A 23,038-nucleotide genomic window follows, 5' to 3' on the forward strand; every position below is an offset into this window, starting at 1 on the left:
TAGGGCAGATTTTACATTTTGAATGTGGAGTTCAGGATATAACTGTTTAACCTTTTCAAATTCAACATGATGCAAACTTTCTCTTCGTTTTGGGGTTAAGAAGACGGGGGAGATGAGCACATTTTTTCTTTTGAGTGCACTTTTGATAGTTTCTTTCTGAAGTACCGGTAGGGCATTTATTTCTGCCTATAGGGCCTTTAATTTTAGGTGACCTTGAGGCATTTTGTTTTTCTGTATATGTTTGGAGTGTGTTGCTTGGTAAGTTTTGGAATATACCCTTTCTTGATTATGGACGGTATCACTTTGCTTGTGGACACCTGGTACCATTATAGGGCAATTTTTTTCAGTTTGTTTTCCACTGGGGGATGCCCTGGTAACTCACACTGCGTTCAAATGAGGGTCTAGGGAACTGGTCATATTATTGTCTCTAACAGGAATTTCCGTGTGAGGGTCTCTCATTTGGAGAATGATCTTGTAAAAAAATGCAGGTCCCCTGTTGAGCAAAAAAGTGGCAGGGGGTTTCGCTCAGCTTGTATGCATTCTTGTCACCTAGCTGTGCTTGAGGTGGCAATTTCTTGGCCGAGACGCTAAATAAGGGCTGCTATAATAACATTCATTGTCTTGAAACCTTGCCTATGATGATAGAGGCTGGGCGAGAATGATAGTGGCCGATACACCTTGAGGAATCTGGGGCATGTAATATGGTGGCTAGTGCCAGGTTTTGGGGTTCTGTAGAATAGCCCGTCTGTGCGGGAAGGGACCTGAAGCACCCAGAACACTGGTAATGATGGAAGGATGGGAGACTTTGCTGGTTCTGCATAAGCAGGGCATTGTGCAATAACTGCAGAAGAATTTTGTTCAGGTTTTTTGAGCTCTGCTTAGCCATTGGATTTGGGGCTAATTGGAGCATGCATAAGTAATTCTCTCTTTGGTTCCTTGGCTTATGCAAGCAATTGCGAGGGGGGCAGTACCTCATGTAGAGCCGACGGCTGCTGTGGTAGTCTTAGACTTAGGTTTACCTGAAGATGGCGTGGAATTTTTATATTTTTCAGTCAAAATTGATGCCTCCGCCATAGAGCAATTTTACAAACCAAAACAGAAGCAATTCTTAAAATTCAAGTTTGATTGTAATCCATTAACAGATTCTCAGAATATTGTGATTACAAGCTATTTTTCATATACTGTACATGAATGACTCTTTGACCTCATGACCCTAAAGTCAGTTCATTGGCTCAGCAAAATACATACATGTACTGAGTTTTTATGGTAATCTGTCCCATCGATTCTAATGTGATCACGAGCTATTTTTGCATACATAATGAGCCTGTGACCTTGTGACCCCAAAATCCAATCAGTTCATTACTCTGCAAGATACATATATTACATAACTTTGGCAGGAATCTGTCAATCGGTTCTTGAGATAACGCAATCACGAGAACGGGACGTACGAACGGACAGACTGTACAACCCAAAAACATTACGCTTCCGGCTACTTCATAAAGGAGACATAAAAGTAATCCACCATAACTATACCTAAGATCTGGTTGGGAATGAACAACAATTGCAAGAAAATCAGAAAAAACGTATGGGTAAATTTATTTAGCTTTTTGGAGCTTCCTGAATAAAAGTCTTTCAGAAGAAAAGAGGAAATATTCACGCAGACATAATTATATAAAGGGGATTATATGAGGGGTTTCTCAGCTGTTGCCAGGGCAACGAAGGTTCAGAGAACTTTTCAGCTACCGGGGCAATCCTTATTGGCATTAGAATGGAACAGAGAGGCAAGTAAAGCAAAATGAAGTAGATATGAAGTTGATGCAAACAAGAGTGGAAAAAAAGGTGGAAACTCCGATGCAATATTATAATATAATTTGATTTATAGCCAAATAAACATGAATTTGTGGAAAATTATGTACGGATAAACATTCAAACATGCACTTCACAAGCATGAAAGCCTAAAAATCATTTTCATGCTTTTCCCTTCATTTGTGTGATCAACTCCTAAGTTCCAATTGAAATTGTTACTGAGAAATTAGTGACTTCTTCTTATCCACAGAATGTTTTCCTCAACTTACAATTCAAGATGTATGATGAAATCAAAATAAATTAATAGACAATGATTGTATAAGACGCATGAGCAAGAGGCATAAACTCAAGATGCATCATTCTTTCAAAACTGATGTACGGACAGGCAGACGTGGATCGGTTTTCTCGCTACTAACCCCCATAGAAAGAGAAAAAGGCAGCTTATGATGAAAACTCTCTATTAGGTTCTGAAAACGAAAATCACAATCATACAGCAATCAATAAACAGTTAAACCTACAAACTTTTGTCCGACCCTTTTCCAACCTTGAATGCCGTTTTACTTACCAAAATTACAGACCATAAATTTTGGATTAAAAAGACAATGGGCATGAACTAGATGACAATTGGTAACATACACTGAAATGGATTAAATGATGCACTGCAAATCCTATTGTTAGTACCAGTACTATTAAGTCTATGCAGGAGAGGGGTGGGTTTGAGGGATTGGGATTCAAACTGCCAGTCGAGGGAAGGGAGATTCGCACATACCTAACAAAGTCTGATATTCTGTGTGTGCAAAATAAGAGTTGAAAATAACTTTGTTATCATGGGATTGCACTAAGAGGGTTAAGTGGGAGCAACTCAGCATTTGATAAGGAGGCAGCCAAAGCATTTTTAAAAGGGCAGTGGTAGCACTTTCATATGTACAGTGCATATAAAACGTTTTTTATCAATTTTATTCATCCAAAGAGAGCCAGAAAGGTGTTGACTCTTTGTAAAAAGATATGATGAATGCACTTCTGGCTCCAAACAGATGAACTATTGGTTACTCAACTTGTATGGACAGCATTAATGTTAAGTTCAGTTATATGCAGTAAATTATATTTTCAGTGTCCAAATAAAACATGTTTTTATGTGTCTGCACAGTTGTATATAACAATATATTTCTGTGCACAGACTTTTGACATGTTTTGCTCACTGAAGTGCAGGGCATATTAAAGAAGGAAACGTTTTACATATTTAGCTTAATTATATACTAAAGCATATATATATACATATATATTGGAAAAACCTGCTTTATATTTGGCTCAGTTACCATAACATATATTTTTATAGCACAAACAATCATTTTTGGCTTGCTTATAGAGGAGAAATGGACACTGGAGCCATGGTTAGAATAGGAATCAGCAGTATTAAAAAGGGATGGTTGAGCATAGTCAATCTTCCAAGATATTGTATCAAATCAAAGCGGATAAGTAAGAGTATACATTTTTATATTTAACAGAGGAGTGGCAGTTTGAATATTGTTACATTGAAAAGTGGAGAGGTCAATTGGGTATCATCTATTTATTCACACAGAACATGCATACAGCTGTATTAGCTCTTTCTGGTGAGAAATGTGTTATGCCGCCCTCTGTGAGGCATTGTTTTAATAGTGATATGTTCAAGAGTTGTATGGCCTTTGCACTTTCAGCTTCCATCTCATCAATGTCTGTGTTGATCACATAACTGGTGCCTAAACTTCTAATATATTGTGACGAAGAGTCATTTATTATTTCAGTCCAAAAGTTCAATACAGTTGTATATATTCATTCATACATGTTACATATGCTAATGTCTGTTATTAAAATGGATAGTCCATTCACTTCATAATACTCCTAAGAATTAGTTTGATAGATTTGCAACAACAGAAATGTCATAGTTTTAACATAGAAATTGTGTATTATCAGAATTGTGAGTAATCAACATCATTATCGTATCTACTAACCAGTTTATAGCCCGGGTGCAGTATAGTCATATATATCACTCTTTGTTCTTTCAAGGCAGCCAGTTGAAAAATGGATAATAAAAGATGACTTCTGCTCTAATTTTGTGAAAAATACTTTACTCCCCCTTCCTATTCTATTTGTAATTGTTAAGGTCTAACGCCACTGAATTACTAATTGTACATGAGCAGAAAATGCAAAAATCGCTGGAGAAATTGATTCTATTTCTGTTCCATTACATTGTGCCTTTCAGGAATAAGAGCGATTTAATACAAGAATAATTTTTGTCAATATTTTTTTTTTTTCACTAACACTATTCATTTAATGTACATTCTTATTTTCAAACTATTTTGCAAAGTTAAAGAGGAAAATTTGTTTAGACACTTATAAACTCTGAACTGCTATGCATTAATATTGTTGTTAGCGGTGGGATATGAACCAGACCCATTGCAATGTATAAGGTCTCTTAGCCTCATATGGGATATGAACCAGACCCATTGCAATGTATAATATCTCTTAGCCTCTACTGGGATATGAACCAGACCCATTGCAATGTATAAGGTCTCTTAGCCTCATATGGGATATGAAACGGACCCATTGCAGTGTCTCTTAGCCTCATATTTTTCTTGTTAGGCAAAACTGGATCAATACACCTTTTCATTACTGGTACAACTAGACAAAACTTGGAACTCTTTCATTTCTAAAATCAATATGAAGTTTGTCAGTAAGGAACTAAACATTATGGGAACAGAAAAACTTACCATATGCCTTCATGGGTAATGTGTCCAGGTCATTCCTGTTAGAAGCAACCAGAAGGAGAAAGAATCTGTCATACACTACTCTATGAATGCTTTCTCTCCCAACATTTCACTCAGGCTGAAACATATAATGATATTCTTCTAAGTATTCTTCTAGGTAGAATAATGAAACTATGGACGCAAGCCATTTTGTAATAGGCGGCAACATTTTCAATGATTAAACAGTATTAATGCCATTGAGTGCTTTAATCCCTCAATTAAAGAATAGTTAAGGGCTGTGGTGGGAGTGTGGGAGGGTAGGGGAACTAGCCTTAAATACTGATGCCCAAGAGGTTTACTCATTTAAAATATAATGTGGTTACTACTATCTACTCTATGGGAATGTTTTCCTATTTTCATTAACAAATCCCCTTCTTGCTCTTGTTATCAATTAACTATTATCACCTACATGTATGACTCGATTCTATCTAACTAAACTCCTTTTTTCAATGGATTCCATGCATGATTTTAGAGATCCCATTGCTCAGAATTCTTAAGTAATTTACTTACTCTCCATATATGTCTTCAAAGAACTTCATTCGCCTGTAGTATTTGGAAAGCTTAACGGCAAGTACAATACTTGGAATAAGAAGTAGCACACAACCTCCCAATGTAAACCACAATGAATTCTAAGAGAGAGTTGGAGAGAGAGACATATACATGTATATATATTATAATAATACATTTAACTAAAAAAACTAAATCATACCTTTATAGCACATAATACTGGAAAGTCTCTATGCGCTTTAGATTTGTAAAGAAAAAGGAAACTTGTCGGCCTAGTAGAAAATAAGATAAACTAGAAATATCGCAATCAGTATTGCTGTGCAATGCGATTGTATGCCCTGGCAGTGGCAGCAATTTTGTGTCATCCTTGTGTTCGAAGGAGGGACAAAGATCCCCTCTCCCCTCCCTGTAATAAAAGGATGACGTAGAGATTGCCATTAGTGGCTCAGATTATTGTCAAAACTAGGAGAAGCATCACCAAAACAATATGTGTGTAGATTAGAGTATAATGCATCTCTGTAGAAAATTTGAAAGAAATCTGTTGAGAAATGTGGCAATATAAGCGCCAAAAGACAGCCACCAAAATATGACCTTTGACCCTAAAACAGACAGTACACAGGTGGCAGCATCACCAAACACTAAAGATGTGCAGATTGTACTAAAACACACGTCCATACAACATTTGAAAGAAATCTGTCAAGAAATGTGGCAGTTAAAGCGCATAAAAGACATATGACCTTTGACCATATAGAAGACGGAACCATAAGGGCAGCATCATCAAACACTAAAGATATGTAGGTATGATAAAAATACACCTCCATTCAAAATTTGAAAGAAATCCTTCAAGAAATGTGGCAGTAACAGCGCACCAAATGGACAAATGACCTTTGACCTTATAAATGATAGAACAATGAGGGCAGCATCACCAAAAAGGAGAGATGTGTAGATTGTACCAAGATACATCTAGATGCAAAATTTGAAAGAAATCCGTCATGAAACATAATATGACCTGCAGAGCGCACACTAGTTACCCACCAAATATGACCTTTTGACCCTATAAAACATGGGACACTGATGGCAGCATCCATACTCAATTTGAAAGAAATGATGCAGTTAGACCTCACACTAGAGTGCACACAAAATATCTATCAAAATATGACCTTTGACCCTATAAACAACGGAACACTGGAGTCTGCATCACCAAAATTTATAGGCTTGTAGATTATACCAAGATACACCTTCGTTCAAAATTTCAACAAAATCCCTTGAGAAATGTGACCTATAGAGCACATACAAACCATCCACCCGAATATGGCCTATTACCCTATAGAAGACGGAACACTGGGGGCAGCATCACCAAAAGTTATAGGTGTGTAGAATATACCAAGATACATCTCCATACAAAATTTGAAAAAAATCCCAAGGAATGAAGCAGTTAGACCGCACACTAGCGTGCACACAAGACATCAATCAAAATATGACCTTTGACCCTATTAAAGACGGAACATTGGAGGCAGCATCACCAAAATCTATAGGCTTGTAGATTATACCAAGATACATCTTCGTTCAAAATTTGAACAAAATCCCTTGAGAAATGTGGCCTATAGAGCGCACACAAACCATCCACAAAAAATATGGCCTTTTACCCTATAGAAGACGGAACACTGGGGGCAGTATCACCAAAAGTTATAGGTGTGGAGATTATACCAAGATACACCTCCATGCCAAAGTTAAAAGAAATCCATCGAGGAATGTGGCAGTTAGAGTGCACACAAGAATATGACGCAGCGGCGGCGGTGGCGTAACGCTGCTGAATCCAAAGTACCCATATTGATACAATTTGAAGTATACAAGGCATAGGAAATTGAATTCTATTTACAACTTAAGTACTTATTAAGAAAGAATAAAAAACTACAATGTGTCTAGTAAACATAATTATGCTACAAATAATAGTTTAGAGGTTTATTTTTTTTACATACAAATTATAAATCAAATTATACACAGTAAATTCAATATAGCAATAACATATTTTTTTTCGTAAATATGTACATGTAGGTCTTGAGTGCAGTCTTGAAGGTTTGTCGAATTGGTGCAATATGAATGGCGAGGGGAAGACATTGAAGTTGAATGAAGTATTTATTTATTTATTTATTTATTATTTCTGATATTTAGACAGGGTGACTCATTATCACCAATAATGGTGGTCTCCCATGAGGCCTTGTTAAACATAATAAGGAACAATAGTTTAAAAAAATATTAATAATGATAATAATGAAATCATGAACATAAACTCATAACAGCAACAAAGAATATAAGCAGGGACATGCTATGTCCCTGATATAAGTAAGAACAGGTATAAACATATATACAAAGTATTTAGTATTTGGTATCCTAGTAAAAGTGAATGTTTTTTTTGTTTTTGATTTGCTTTGCTTTGCTTTTTTGTTCAAGAAAATGTTGTTGCATGTTTATAATATCTTAATATAACATTATAGTTAAGACGGTAATAAGTTTTTAAATCCGATGAAAACCAACTATTAGCATATTTCGGTATGTCAAGAAAGGCCAGTCCCTTATTGTGAACAAAACATAGTGCCTCATGCAATTACTTCTCACACATAATTATTACAAAAGTAAACAAAATTTCAGTTACCAGAGAATCTGATGTGTAATCACAGAGTACCATGTCAAGGGATGAGTAGACCGATGCTATAGGCCTGCAGTGCCCAAAGTCTGTTGTTAGCTATAAAATTCACAGAAGCAGTTATACAAAGCAACAGTAACATACTTAATTTTTATTAAAAATGAAATCAATTTTCAGTCATTCTCAGATATTCAAACACTGAAAACAAAGATTTAAAGTTAGAGGTGATAAAGTAATGTAAATGAAACTAGTACAGTGTAAGGAAATAAGGTGTTTAAAAAACATTAATTAACAAAGAAACTGTCATGGAATTGTCAATGTTTATTGAACAGGAAAACTAGTGTCAAATCTCACTAATATCTGATTGTAGTTTATCACACTGTGAGTTATTCCCTTTTTAACAATCTACACAATATCTCACTTGAAACTTTCCAATACATAATAATATTTAAATACAGATTCATGTAGTCTTTGAAATACAGGAGTACATTCAAATCTCTTTTAGAGTATTTAATTCTTGCTTATTTGACCAAACATAGCTTTGAAGTATATATATATTTGGCATTGTGAACATTTCTTGCATTTTATATGTATTATAGCTGACAAATCAAATAAAATCAATACCTCATATATGATGTGATCTGCAGTCTGCTCTAGGTAACCAACCAAATTATCTCTAAACCTTTTGATTTCCTGAAAAGGCAACAAAGGATTAATTAATTTTTTGTTAAATCGTTATACAAAACCATGACCCTTATACTATTACACAGTACGATATATATAATGAGGTTGGACTTACTCGGTATTAGGGCCGACTTGGCAATAGGTTTTCTCAAATGGAAGAGACCACTACAAAAACAGATTTCAAGTTTTATAGAATTGTACATGTAGCTCTTCAATTTTCAACTGTACCTTTTAACTAATTGTTCCTATCCAATACTCTTAGGTTTGGGTGTTCACAAGGACTAGCTTCATGCAAATATTAATGCAAGTATTTGCAATAAATTAAGTTCTTGGATAACTTGACCAACATTTCTGCCAAGGCCAAGTTGGCCCTGGTGCTGAATTAGCCAGGATCCAATTAACTTATAATTTTTCTGATGTTTTGTAGATAGAAAAATTCGTATTTCTTCCCTATCTTCAAAAATTGACTGATACTAACGTTGGTTAGAAGCAGAGCCCTGTAATACGAAACAAATAAAAAAAGCCAATAAAGCAATCAATTAATTAATTGTGTTGCGAGAGCCAGCACAGCATTTAACTTTATGAAATATGATAATGTTTTTGTTATGATAATGGGCTTGCTTCACTCAGCAGTCAACATTATTTATTTGCCATTGCATCAAAGAAGACTAGAATCAACATTAGCTCATACAGAATATTACATATTATTACCCATACAAAGCATTTTAGCTGTTATATAAAAGTCATATTTTGCACGCTGCTCCGAATATGAAAACGGTGGGGCAATATTTGCCATATTGCCCTCTTCCGGGTTTTCCCTGTAGACCACTGTACTAAATCAGAGGGCAAAATTATGCCATATTCCACTCTTTCTTGTCAGTGCGCTTTTATTAAAGTGAATACGCGCAGTTTTGTGTAAGCGCAGTAACAATTTATGTCACAATTACATTTTTATACATTTTCATCTCTGGACAAGAGTAAGGGGAAAAAAAAAACATGCATACATGGTGAGTAAAAATCATGCTTGAAACCAAAGTTATATATCATTTGTAAAAAAAAAAGCCATGTATAGGTAATAATAGTTCTATTGAAAGGGCTTCTTGAGGGGTACATCAGAAATAGTAACTGTGCTAAGACCATATTGCCCTCGGCTTTCGACTCAGGCAATATGAGCTCAGCTTGGTCAATATTTCTGATGTACCCCTGAAGCCCAGTCTATATAATATATTTATACAATACAGAATTATAGAATTGTACATTACTTGTACATTACATTTTTATGGTACTGTTCCTGCATTTTATCACACTTGATTTATTAAGCATGACTACTTTACCTCTTCAAGTATTACCGGACCATCATTGCGAAGAAACGACTCTGTCTCATAAACCCTTTCTAAAGTTCCATTAATCATAGCCTGAAAAAAATTTATTCAAACATTCAATATCATTTTTTGTTTAAATCATCCCTAATTGTTACATGCAGTTTGGCTTGAAATTTCAAGACTCTTCTTATTACACTTACTACAGATATAATATTCACAGCATTGAAAAATAATGTTTACAATCCATTCCATATTTAACAATTTTTTTTTTACAGCAAAATTAGAAGCTATTGTGACCCCCAAAACAAACTCATAAACTATAAACTTATATTTTAATATTTTATGTACACAAATCACGAAAATGAGCAATTTTCGGGCTGACATGTAAAGACAAGACGTCACATGACTTTGTAACGGTAGGTCCGATTATCGAAAAATTTGTTTCAAAAGATGCGCAAGACCTGAAAGAAAAAAGTAATAACATGTCAGCGCAAGAGTATTTTGCGTTACAAAATCATCATGAAAAATGTAGAGGGGGGGGGGGGGGGGGCTACATAGGGTTGATATGACGATAACAAAGGCCAAATCTTGGAATATCATGAGTTGACCTCTGTGACCTTCGACCTAGCTACTACAAAATCTAATCAGATTGTCTTCCTATGGTGATACATACTACTACCATCAAGTCTGAAGCCATATCTCATCTAGTTCTTGAGATATTGGGATAACGGGAAAGCCAGACGAATGAACTGCAACCCAAAACACATAATGCCTCAGGCACCACCTTCGGTGAGCAGAGGCATACAAAATGGAGAACATTGTCCCTAATAGGAGAGGTTACAAAAATTGCTCCAAACAATAATTGTTCAGATCTAAATTTTTGAGGAACCATGCAAGCTCTTATCTCCAAAATAATCCCATTTTTCTGGGAACTAAATTTTGTTGGCAATCCCACAGCCTACCCCTCCAATACTTTCTGAGTGAGATTTCCTCTCTAGGATTAACGTCCCAACAAAAATCTCCTCGACCCTTTCATAGTTCCAAAGGGAGGGGGACAGCATTGTAACCGGTCTAAATTACTTGTTTTTCACATTTTCTTGTCAAATGAGAAACTTTCAACCCCTTCTGTTTATGTCTAGTGAAATACCCTGCCAAGGAAAAGGAATTGGGGAAACAGAGAGAGAGACAGAGAGAGAGAGAGAGAGAGAGAGAGAGAGAGAGAATGAGAGAGGTAAAGAGCGGGCAAAAGGGTAAAAACTGGAATCACATGTACAGGAGAAAGGGCGCACTCTTATTCGCTCTTAGGTTGAAAAACCAGTTTTACGTGTCACTTCCGTTTGCTTTAATAGGTGCTTTCTAACAATTCATATTCAGTAGTCCATTTTGCCAATTGGAAGACAATATTGAAAACAGTAGTTTCCCATTGTCTTATAATTTCTCAACAACTTACCGATAAGTACTGTGTCTTGCTCTGTAATGATGTTAGCTTACTCTTTAGCACATTCTGTTGGAGAAGAGTGTAAACATAACATCATACCATTCAAAATCTTCAGGGACCCGTTTCTTGAAACCTACAGTAAGATAGTTATAACTTTGGTCGCAAACTATGGAGATGTCTCTGATTTTCCTAAACTGTTTTACGAAGAGCTTAATAGCTAGACATCTCGTGATACCGATACTATCGGCGATAATAGAAGCCAAGACATAGCCTTAGTTGTAATTACAGGTTATTTTTAAAAAGCAATTCTAGTAAAACAGCAATTATATCAATACATTCAGAAATACAAAGATTGAAAATAGTAGCAGGGGACAAGAGATGCACAGCATCTCAAAGCATATATCCATTTGCACTTCGAAGTGGAATACCTTATAAATTACATTGTACACAACCTAAAGAAAGTGCCCCCTATTTTGTTGTGATGACCCTTTTTTGCTGGTAATAAAATTAATGGGAGAAAAAGCACCCCAAAATCTGAACACCATTTTTCTTTCTGGCCTTTATTATTTGTTTTTCTCTCTCCCTCTAAAACGTGGTGGCCAAATACTTTCTATTTTTCTATATTTCTCTTCCCTTCATAGCATTATTATCAAACAGGAATACATCTCTCTTACCACTTTAGACTGCATTGGTTTGACAAATGTATTGGTAAGTGTCGTCAGTTGATAAGCATGACTGTGCAACATGTTACTCAGCGTCTGCAAAGGTAACAAGAGTTTCAAATTCAATTAATCATATATTCAGATTACTTCAATGCAATTCTGAATAAATAAAATTTACAAAGGATTCATAAATCACTGAATTTAAAACAGAAATGGACATTCTAAAAAAATGTACACAAATACAACAACAGGGGATTTTCACAAGTTACAGCCTGGTGACAACCAGAGGAATATTATCTCTATGTAAAAATATGTGTACGTAACTTGTCACAACAGAGTCTTGCAGAAAAACTTGAACACATAACCTTTAACCAAAGCATGTGACCCTCGACAGCACCGTAACACGAAGATCCCCAAAGTGCATCTCTGATCTATTAAAGTTTGGTCATAATAGGATGAACAGCTGCCAAGTTATTTGTCACAAAAGAGTGATGCAGATAAACTTTAAAGTGTCCCAATCATATTCAAAAAATGAATTGTGTATGACTAGAATGTATAAAATCAACCTCAAAAGACTTCATCCCGCATCCTGTGGGCTAATGGATAGGGAGTATGAGGGAAAATAAAGAACAATTTTAAAATGCACATACGGGACCCAAGTCGAACTTGGGTTCAGTACAGGCCCTATTTTATGCAAGCACGTATCTGTATGTGAAGTAGCATACTCATAAGTCACTTTTAGATTGAAATTAAACTTGCCAAATCCCTTTTCATAAGTAACATTTGATGATCATATTATAGTACTACCACATAGAACTACAAAAATACAGAACAAAGGATTTTTGTCATGATTCATCCATTTGGCCTTATTTCCTTAAATGACTATTAACCTTAGCAAGTGACCCTTGATAGCACCATAAACTGAAGGCCCCTCAAGTGCATCTCTGACCCACGGTCGGTCACAATAGGATTAAATGGTTCCCAAGTTATGTGTCATAACAGAGTCTTGCAGGTACACTTTAATAAATGCGATGGACGACAGACACAATATGGATCCCTTAGTCTCGACTCCAACCTTGGTTAGCGCGACAAAAATAGTACAGTTCTATATTTGGCTTTAATAATAATAATAATAATAATAATAGCCTAATAGTCCACTCCAAATTTTATTAGACCGAAATGGAAATTCTTTTTGCCCAATTGATCATGAGCCCTGCAGCCACTGAGCAGCGCCAGATCGACGTTGCTCTATCCCTTATTGTTGAACGCCAAACAAGGTAGCACAATTATGAATTTGATTATATTATTACATGTATAACAAAATTAAATAATAGCGTGTGGTCTTACCATATTTGTCACACTGTTTGCTGTGGTCCTCAGAATAATGGCATAGTCAGTCAGGTTTACTTTGGTAATACTCTGATTTATCTATCAAAAAGGGAAAGGAAAAAGGGATTATCAATAAATGGTATATCTTTAAAAAGGACATTTTTATTTACAACAGGATATCTTAACTTTAAAGGTAATCTGTTGTGGAATGAAAAATACCATATTTCTGTAGAATGGAGAAGAAATAAGGAGGGAGGGAGGAAGGGAGAACGGAGGGAAGGTGAAAGAAAGGGAAGAAAGAGAAGTACTTGTAGGCAGGGAGACCCAGAAAGAAATAGAAAGAGAGAGAGAGAGATTTGACTATCTTACCTCTTGGAGTATACCTGAGATGTTGATCTTATCACCAGCATCTCTGATACGAATGAGTGATGATTCTACTCTGTTGTCTAATGTAGTGAAATTAGATAGGTCCATAGATTCTAACACAAAGGAAGACTGGATCAAAGAGACAAGGGATAAACAAATATAAATATATGAACACTGTATCCATGTTTCATAAATATAATAGCTGCCTCAACATGCAAGTGCCTCAGCACCTTGATCGTGGTCTTGACATCAATTTCAAACTCATAAGAATTACATTTGGATAGATAAACTGCAAGAAAACTTTGAATCTATTAAAGGCTAAGTCCACTCCAAAAATAATTTAATTTCAGAAGTTACAAATGATGGCTTTTCCCATCAAAGAAATTACATTTAACTTAAAGGTATAGACTGGTAGTGGTAAAATTGCGGTTCAAGGGTTTTGGGTGCAAAATGTCCATTCAATATTGTTTAAATATTGCCTTCAGAGGTTTAGATGGCAATACTTCAACCTGAATTAGCAAAAAAGCAGAAATATATGCCAAAATGTACAACATTGAAGTGTATTCGCAATATCTATCCAGGCCGGATCGATATATATATATATATATATATATATATATATATATGATAATTTACCAAATATATCAATTAGTAGGCAGTTTCCTGGCAAAATTTGTATCATCATGTATTAGTCAAAACATATTCTCTCACATGATTGGTAATAAGAGCATCCATTTCATTTTTTGAGAGGGGGGCCTTTCCAAAACTGGTCTATACCTTTAACAAGATAATTTAAATTTTGGTTATTTCATTTCTTGTGAAGCATGAAAAGAAACAGTATAACCACAGAGGAAAAATAACAGTGTTGCCAATTAATTCAATACCATAGGGTGAATTCACAATTAACCGTGCCCCCAGCAGCAAGCCGCGACAAGGCAATTGTTTAACTTTCAGGTTGACATCTTTCAACCAGTGTAGGGCAGTGAAAAACGAACGCCACAGTTCGAAATGACCTACGGTAAATGGTCCAAACTGAGTAAATTCATTCAATGGAATCGACTGTTCTGATATCAGTGCACACTTTAATATTGAATGTGGATGTAAATAACGACTCATCAATTGGTTCTGACTGAAAATTTAGTCGGATTTTGGGCAAAAATCAATACAAAACATTAAAATTGATGTTAACAGCTCCACATCAAGTGACAGTGATGATGATGAGGAAGTAGATGATCTAGAAGGGAGAGGAAGACTAAGAGAAGAAGAAGACGGCATTGATGCGGGGCAAGTCATAGCCTATCTGAACGAACCTAAGCCATGGGCGTGGGAGCCAGAGACAGGCTCGGCTTGTGACTACTGTGAAATAGGCCCAGACTGGGTGATATATTTTGCCATTTTGGGAAAGTTTAAGATCATTCTTCACAAATTTCAAGCAGATTAAATCATAGACGAATCAATGCGGGATTCAATCCTTCAAATATTGATTACAATTAGATCTACATGCATCGGAAATGGAACTGCATCATAATGATTTTCAGTCTCGGAATTGAAAACACAAGCAATGAACTGCCTAGGACATTATCATCATAATCATCATCTTTCCCAGTCAAACAACAAAAAAATACCAAAATATTTGGAATAACCAAAATGCTCAAATTATACAAATGGCATAATTAATATGCCATTTTAAAGTTTATTAACACAAATTTGCCAAGCTCCCTGTCCCACGTATGACGTCAAGATGCAGGACCCGTATATTTCGCTTTCAAGCCAGCCTGATTTTAAGTTCTAAGAAGGGTCTTGGTAAATGCTTATCAAAGTGTTTAATTAATATTTACACAACCTTAAAGGTACTATGTCCCATTTGCAGGCCAAAAAAAATTAAATTCCAACGGCATTTGAAAGATAATACTAATTTAGAACTTCCCTAAAAAAAGGGGGGTCTTGAAAATGTCTTTAAGTGGGAAAATAACGACTAGTAGTTGTTGAATCGACTTAGGAGCTATAGAGCCAGTAAGTAATAGTCTCGATTTTCAGACCATTGTACTGAATAGTTGTACGTTTTATGCTGCACAAAGATTCAATCAGATTAATTTTGGTTATTACAAGCAGTGTGTTATTGACGTAGACAAATGCTCATGTACCCTTTACAGCTCATTTTATGTATGTTATTACCAAAGAAGAAAAAAAGCCAGTCAGTCACTCAAAAGTGTCTGACAGTGAAGTCTAGCAAGTAAACGGATTGTCCTTGCATAATTTGAATACTAGGACAATGCTAACGTTTAAATTTCACAGATAGGACTTACATGACATATTCATAATTCCTGCAAAGTTCTACAGAATTTGATGTTGGCTGCAAAAAGGACAAACTGTAGTATCGCAAATGATTCATGTTCTCAATGATATAAGCTTTCCTTAAATGTATTACTTGCCCATTTTGTGAAATTTCTTCGCACAGCTACAGTACTTTAAGGGTGAAGTACGAGATCTATAGGCCCAAGGCCAAGGATTAATCTAGCGGCACAATTCTGGAGAGTTTCAAGTTTCCTTTTATTTTTAACACACAAAACAATATAAAGACTATTGCAGTAATTCAACAGGCCAGCCCTGATTTTTGGTCAAAATGGAACCATATGTCGGTGATGGGGGTCAATCTGACCACTTTTTGAAGAAAATATTGGCCCAAATGGCTCAAACATTTTGAGAAGGGCCAATACAACTGATAGTTTCAGAAATCAGTGCAAAATTTTACCCCCGGATAAAAATATATTCAAACCATCCCACAAAAAAATTGAATTCCTTATCTCCTAGGGTATTTGCCACAGCTGATATAATGCATAATTACAACTACATGTAGACACCCACCATAATATGACCTTTGACCCTGTAATAGACGAATACAGGTGGCAGCATCACCGAACACTAAAGATGTGTAGATTTGATCAAGATACACCTCCATACAAAAAATTGAGAGAAATGTGGCTGTAAGAGTGCACAAAAATGGATAAATGACCTTTGACCTTATAAAGGATAGAACAATGAGGTCAGCATCACCAAAAACTATAGGTGCATAGAATTTCTTAATATGCAATGGACTGATGTGTTGCTTGGTTTCAGAAAAAATATGAAAGATAATATATTGTAAAATCATGTATTGATTTTGGTCAAATATATGATTTACAGTAATCGTAAAAATGGAAAGTTCCCAACTAGTAAAGAAATATGTAAGGCTGTAGAGAACTCAAAAAGAGTGGAACATGAAAAAGCAAAATTAAAGGACAAACTGCCAATACACTTACAAAAATGGGAAAATTTTACCCCTGAACTGAACTGATTGTATAAATATTGTAACTCCTGTTTCCTGTTCACTCCCTCACTTTCTCATCGATCCGGACACTTATCTGCTATCGTATTTGCTTGTTTTTTATATTTTATATATATATATATATATATATATATATATATATATATATATATTTTTTTTTTTTAAATAACGATATAGTTACAGACCTCCACTGAAACAAGACCCTTATATAGTTATAATGAAAAATGCACCATATCATTATATGTACATATAACAAATTTTGTTATCATGGGTTATGAAGCAGCACCTTCACCTTATACTTTTTGTTTATATAAGAAAATCTTTGTTCAGATTGCTTAATTTATATTGAACTAATTAATTTGCATATTATGTTGTAAAAATTGTTCCTTTTTATAATGTTGTATCCAAGTATTACCGTCACCTTTTCCTTTTTTAAAGGAATTGGAGTGTTGGCTCAGTCAGTAGAGCGTCCGCCTCACAACCGGGAGGTCGTGGTTCGAACCCCGGCCGCGTCATACCAAAAGACGTTAAAAGATGGGAGTTGTTGCTACCTTGTTTGGCGTTCAACAATAAGGGATAGAGCAACGTCAGTCTGGCGCTGCTCAGTGGCTGCCGGGCTCACGATCAATTGGGCAAAAAGAATTTCCGTTTCGGTTTAATAAAATTTGGAGTGGACTATTAGGCTATTATTATTATTATTATTATTATTATTATTCTGTACACTTGTTTGAATGTGTACTATATTAGTTTGGATACTTATGAAAAATATTTTTTAAATATGTCTGTGTTTATAATATATGAGACAATGTACTACATGTATGTTTATACTGTAAGAACAATTGTGTTCCTATTCATCATTTTGTATAATTATGAAGATCTGAATAAAGGCAAAAAAGCTTTAAAAAAAAAAATAGAATACCATTATACACTTCCATACTCAATTTGAAAGAAGACCGCATATCTAGACCGCACACTAGAGTGCAGCAAGACATCTATCAAAATATGACCTTTGACCCTATAAAAGACGGAACACTGAATGCAGCATCACCCAAATCTTTAGGCTTGTAGATTATACCAAGATACATCATCGTTCAAAATTTGAACAAAATCCCTTGGGAAATGTGGCCTATAGAGCGCACACAAACCATCTACAAAAATATGGCCTTTTACCCTATAGAAGATGGAACACTAGGGGCAGCAGAACCAACAATTACAGGTGTGTAGACTATACCAAGATACACCTCCATACAAAATTTGAAAAAAATCCGTCCAGGAATGTGGCAGTTAGAGCGCACACAAGACTATGCCGCGAAGGAGGACGCGGCGGCGTAACGCTGCTGAATCTAAAGTGCCCCTCCGGCATACTGCTGGGGGATACCATTACAATACAATACTAGGCAGCAGGGGGCAAGGAGACAAGGTTTCTTCCAGCTTCCATAGAAAATGCACAGCAGAGTCAACTAATTTCTTCCTGGATCTTCATCTGCGTGCAGTCGAAAATGATGCCTCCCCCATAGAGCGATTGTACAAACCAAAACAGAAGCAACTTTTAAAATTCAAGTTTGATTGTAATCCATTAAACGTTTTTCAGAATATCGTGATTACAAGCTATTTTTCATTTACATGTATGACCCTTTGATCTTTGACCTCATGACCCCAAAACCTGATAGGTCCATTGGCTCTGCAAGATACATACATATCCTGAGTTTGATGGTAATCCCTCCATCGGTTCTAATGATAATGCGATCACAAGCTATATTTTGCACACATAATAAGCCATGTAGTGTGACCTTTGACCTTGTGATCCAAAATCTACTCCGTTCATCGGCTCTGCAAGATATATACACGACCCAACTTTGGCAGGAATCCATCAATCGGTTCTTGAGATAACGCGATCACGAAAACAGGACGGACAACCCCAAAAACAGAATGACTCAGGCTATTCGTTTCGGAGGCATAAAAATAATAATTTGAGTTTAGTTACTCAATGTCAAACTTACGTTCAGCTCTGAAGACTGCATTTCAGCAAATCCATGTGATCAACAAACAACAAATTATATATAACATTAATAAATAAAATAACCTAGAAAGATAACCAGCGTAACAACACAAAATGACCAAAATAAAAGAATATAATAATATGACAAGAAAATAAACATATGAATGTATGATAAAGAAAAGTCTGTCAAAACTTGAATACCGGTACTTAGGGAGAGAAAAAAGGAGAGGTGGATAGAAAGATAACAAAAAAGGAGAAATATAAGGAGTAATACAGGAAAACAGGAATTATGAAGAATAGAGAGAAAACAGGAGAAATGAGAGACAGACAGAAACAGACAGAAACAGACAAACAGCTAACTGATGATGATATACCGGTATAAGAAATAATATGTAAACACATAAATTTGGTATGGAGTTTCCTCCGTAGTCTTTATATAAGTTTTTAAGACTATTTCATCATTCCTCTAAAGAAATTTATTCATGTTTTTTTTTCTTCTTTTTTGGGGGGTGGGGGGGGGGGGCTAATCTGAAGTATCTGGGCCCCCCCACCTGGGCTAAACTCACCTTGTTGTAATTGAGTAATAGCTCTGCGATTGTGGTGGTAATGTTTGTATCAATGGTAGTCAGGATAGCTGCATTCTGTTCACATTTACTGCAGGATAACAACAAGAAATATTTCATCTTATAGATATACCTAAAGACATCCATGTGGTTACATGCCATAAAAGACATGCCCTTGCAAACATTGATATCATAATAAACATGATCATTCCCAATTAATTTTACCCGTACGACGTTAATACCTGTATCTCTGTAAATTCCATAAATGCTCAAGATACAGGTACTATTTTTGCTATAAATTTGATACCATATAATCAAAACCGTATGAACAGGGGGGGGGGGGGGGAGGAGTGGTACTCCCCAAATTCAATCCTCTTTTGCCAAACTTTGGAGAAAAACACTAAACAAATGCGACTGCACCTCCTATATGCCTCCGCCCTAAATTCAGTGTAGGAAATGGATGGGATTATTTGTGGCATATTACAATGAAAACAAAAAGCCTATAATCAAATTCATCTGACTATGATCTACTAGCCCCAAAACATAATTAAATCATCTACCTATAGTAATACTGTCACCAAGTGTGAAGCTCATACCTCCAGAAATTCTCGACATATTGTGATAATAAGGGTAATACATGTACCTCTAATTAAAAAAAATTCACCACTATAGAGTACCGAAGCTGACATCTTAAAAAGCTATTTTTAGAATTTCGCAATTTTTTAGAGCATCAAAAATAATGTCTGAATGTTGAAAAACCAATTGAATATGTTAAGTATTGGCTGAGATATGACCAACTGAATAAATATATGTCCAATGGGAACTCAGTGTTATAGTGCTCTGGTTCCTAATGTTATGAACCAGAGCACTATTACACTGAGTTCCCATAGGACATCTATTAATTCAGATGCAGATTGCTTGATAATAGAACAGCCCCAGAAAAAACTCATGAAATAGATAAACACATTTATTAAGCAGAAACAGATAGGTAATTGAAAATACAAATTTTGATGATATTGACAAAGTAGATGATGATGATGATGATGATGATGATGATGATGATGATGAAGATGATGATGATAATGATGATGATGATGACGATGATGATAATGATTTGAATGAACGAAGAGATGACATTATGATAAAGACTGATAAGTTGACACACAAATTTTACCTTGAATATTCTGATAACAACATTGTTTTAACTTTTGCCTTAAGTGAGTAGAGGGAGCAACATGATTTAATTGATTCTGGGCCAGGACCATGGTGTATTATTGATCTATGGGCAATTAGTAATTTTGGGTTTACTAGATGAAAATTTGAGGAATTACGAGTAGGGTAAGAGTGAATGGCTTTATTCATAGTGTAAAAGTTCTGAAATGAAAGAGGGAGCATATTGGTGACACGACATTTGCTCCTGCGACAATTGCTCCGGGCTTTATTTCGTCTAAGATGTAGGGTTAGGGTTAGGGTTTCAATAGGGTTTTATGTTAGGTTTAGGGTTAGGTTTAGGGTAGGGTATAGTGTTGAATCCAGGGTTGAAGTTAGCCGTTCGATTAGTGTATGAAATTTACAGCGGAGCAATTGTCGCCGGAGCAAATGTCATGGAATCAGCATATTATTTAAATACTTTAACATGATCAGTTAACTTTGTAGCAAATTTATATCGAATACTGTTAGGGTTTTCAGTTTGTAAAATATTGGACTTGTGTGAGACAAATATGGTGAACCAGTACATATACGAATGCAATATTTAAATAGAGTTGATTTTGGTTTTGGCGCTGGTGGCCCATACTAAATTGCAATATGTAACATACGGTAATATCAATGAATTATAAAGCATAAAAAACCTATAACATGGGATTAATTTCTTCATTTTATATAATAAACCAACGTTCCTAGAAATAGAAGTAGTGATATGACGAACATGTTCATTCCAATTTAGATTTTCATTGATAATGACACCCAAATGTTTTGTTGTTCTCTTTCTTTCGACAGGGACATTATCTATATTTATGTGGTAAGGATAGTCCATGACATGAGAATTTGCGTGCTTAAACTACATGAAATTTGTTTTATTTATATTAAGGGATAACTTATTGCCTTGAAACCATAGAGATAATTTAGGTAACTCATTATTAACTGTATTTACTAAAGTGTTTAAATCAGGATGTGAACAGCAGATGTAAATGTCATCAGCAAATAGGACAAATTATAATAAAGGTGTTGTATTGGTTAAATCATTAATATATAATAGAAAAAGCAAATGGCCTAAAATTGATCCTTAAAGATAAAGACCAGTTAGGGCCATGCGATTGCATTGTGAAAGAAACGTTGTGAAATCGATCAGAAAAGGTTGATCATCTAGCATAGATGTACTGCAAGGTTCTGGAATCATCAAAATGATAAGAGATTTGGCCCAGTCTTCATAAAGTTACAAGCACTGTACACAGAAAGATGTATATGGGACTACGCACACGTGCGCGACACGTGCGTTTTTATCTCTCACACTCCAATAGATAAATTAATTTACCAAATATATCAATTAGTAGGCAGTTTCCCGGAAAAAATTGTTATCATCATGTATTATTCAAAACATATTCTTTCACATGATTGGTAATAAGAGCTTCCATTTCATTGTTTGAAATTGGGGCGTTTCCAATACTGGTCTTTACCTTTAAGGAACTCCACATTTGGTAGGCAGGAAACTAGACCAAAAACATCATTATACATTACATATTGTTTTTTGTTAGATAAATAGCTCTTAAACCATGACAGTGCAACTCCATGAATTCCATAACAGTAAAGTAAAATGTCAAAGGCTTTCGATAAATCCAGAAATACTCCTATTAAATGTTCTTTATTGGCCATAGCATTCGTTGTTTTATCATATAATTGTACTAAAGCTTGGTCAGTTGAATGTCCTTTTTTTTAAACCATATTGATTTAGATTTAGGAAATGAAAAGTATCTAAAAACTTATAAAGCCTATTGTAAACAATCTTTTCTAGGATTTTGGATATGCTTGGAAGAATAGAAATAGGCCTGTAATTACTAATTTCGTCTTTTTTAAAAACAGGATTTACCTTAGCAATTTTCAAGGACTCGGGAAATTTCCCAGTATTAATTGATAAATTAAAAAAATGAGTTAAAGGACAAACGATAAAAAGCATGACGTGTTTCTGAAGGAAAGCACTAATTCTATCTTGACCCTGTGATTTACTTAATTTTAGCTTTTTTTGTTATTTCAGTTATTTCATTAGGATCTGTGGGATTAAAAAACAGTGATGAATTTGAAGGTTCAGGAAGAAATGTAGTAAAATTTTTGTTCGGTGTATTAAGTTTATTTGCTAAATTAGTTCCTTTGTTTACAAAATAGGAATTAAAGGTATCGGCTACATCTTCAGACTTTATAACTCTAGCATCTATTGTAAAATTATCATTGAGCAATTTTTTTGTTTTCTTTCCAATCAAATCATTAATAATCCCCCAAGTAGATTTCATATTTGATTTCACTCTATCAACTTTGTCGGAATAGTAAATTTTAGGAGAATTTCGAATGATGTTTGTTAATTTATTTCGGTATGTTTGAGTTTGTTAGATAAGCCTTA

The 23,038-nt window shown here is 35.2% G+C and overlaps 1 protein-coding gene across 4 annotated transcripts in view; it reads right to left on the reverse strand.

The window, feature by feature from the left end:
* The window catches only part of LOC577068 (prominin-1-A), a 78,318-nt gene that overhangs the window by 8,624 nt on the left and 46,656 nt on the right, over positions 1-23,038 (reverse strand). For 2 of the 4 annotated variants that reach the window (XM_011664341.2, XM_011664340.2), the window contains exons 15-25: positions 19,432-19,519; positions 13,545-13,670; positions 13,194-13,274; positions 11,859-11,942; positions 11,197-11,250; positions 9,759-9,839; positions 8,365-8,433; positions 7,750-7,839; positions 5,100-5,218; positions 4,554-4,588; positions 2,223-2,273 (exon numbers count right to left, since the gene is read on the reverse strand). In XM_011664341.2, coding sequence (XP_011662643.1) covers positions 2,248-2,273; positions 4,554-4,588; positions 5,100-5,218; positions 7,750-7,839; positions 8,365-8,433; positions 9,759-9,839; positions 11,197-11,250; positions 11,859-11,942; positions 13,194-13,274; positions 13,545-13,670; positions 19,432-19,519 — 853 coding nt within the window. In that variant the 3' untranslated portion in view covers positions 2,223-2,247. Of the gene's footprint in view, positions 1-2,222; positions 2,274-4,553; positions 4,589-5,099; positions 5,219-7,749; positions 7,840-8,364; positions 8,434-9,758; positions 9,840-10,127; positions 10,208-11,196; positions 11,251-11,858; positions 11,943-13,193; positions 13,275-13,544; positions 13,671-19,431; positions 19,520-23,038 lie in introns of those variants that run through there. The other 2 variants (XM_011664343.2, XM_030985657.1) reach the window with 2 other exon arrangements.

Source organism: Strongylocentrotus purpuratus, unplaced genomic scaffold (genome assembly GCF_000002235.5).
Source record: "Strongylocentrotus purpuratus isolate Spur 01 unplaced genomic scaffold, Spur_5.0 spur5_scaffold_15, whole genome shotgun sequence".
NCBI classification, from domain to species: Eukaryota; Metazoa; Echinodermata; class Echinoidea; order Camarodonta; family Strongylocentrotidae; genus Strongylocentrotus; species Strongylocentrotus purpuratus.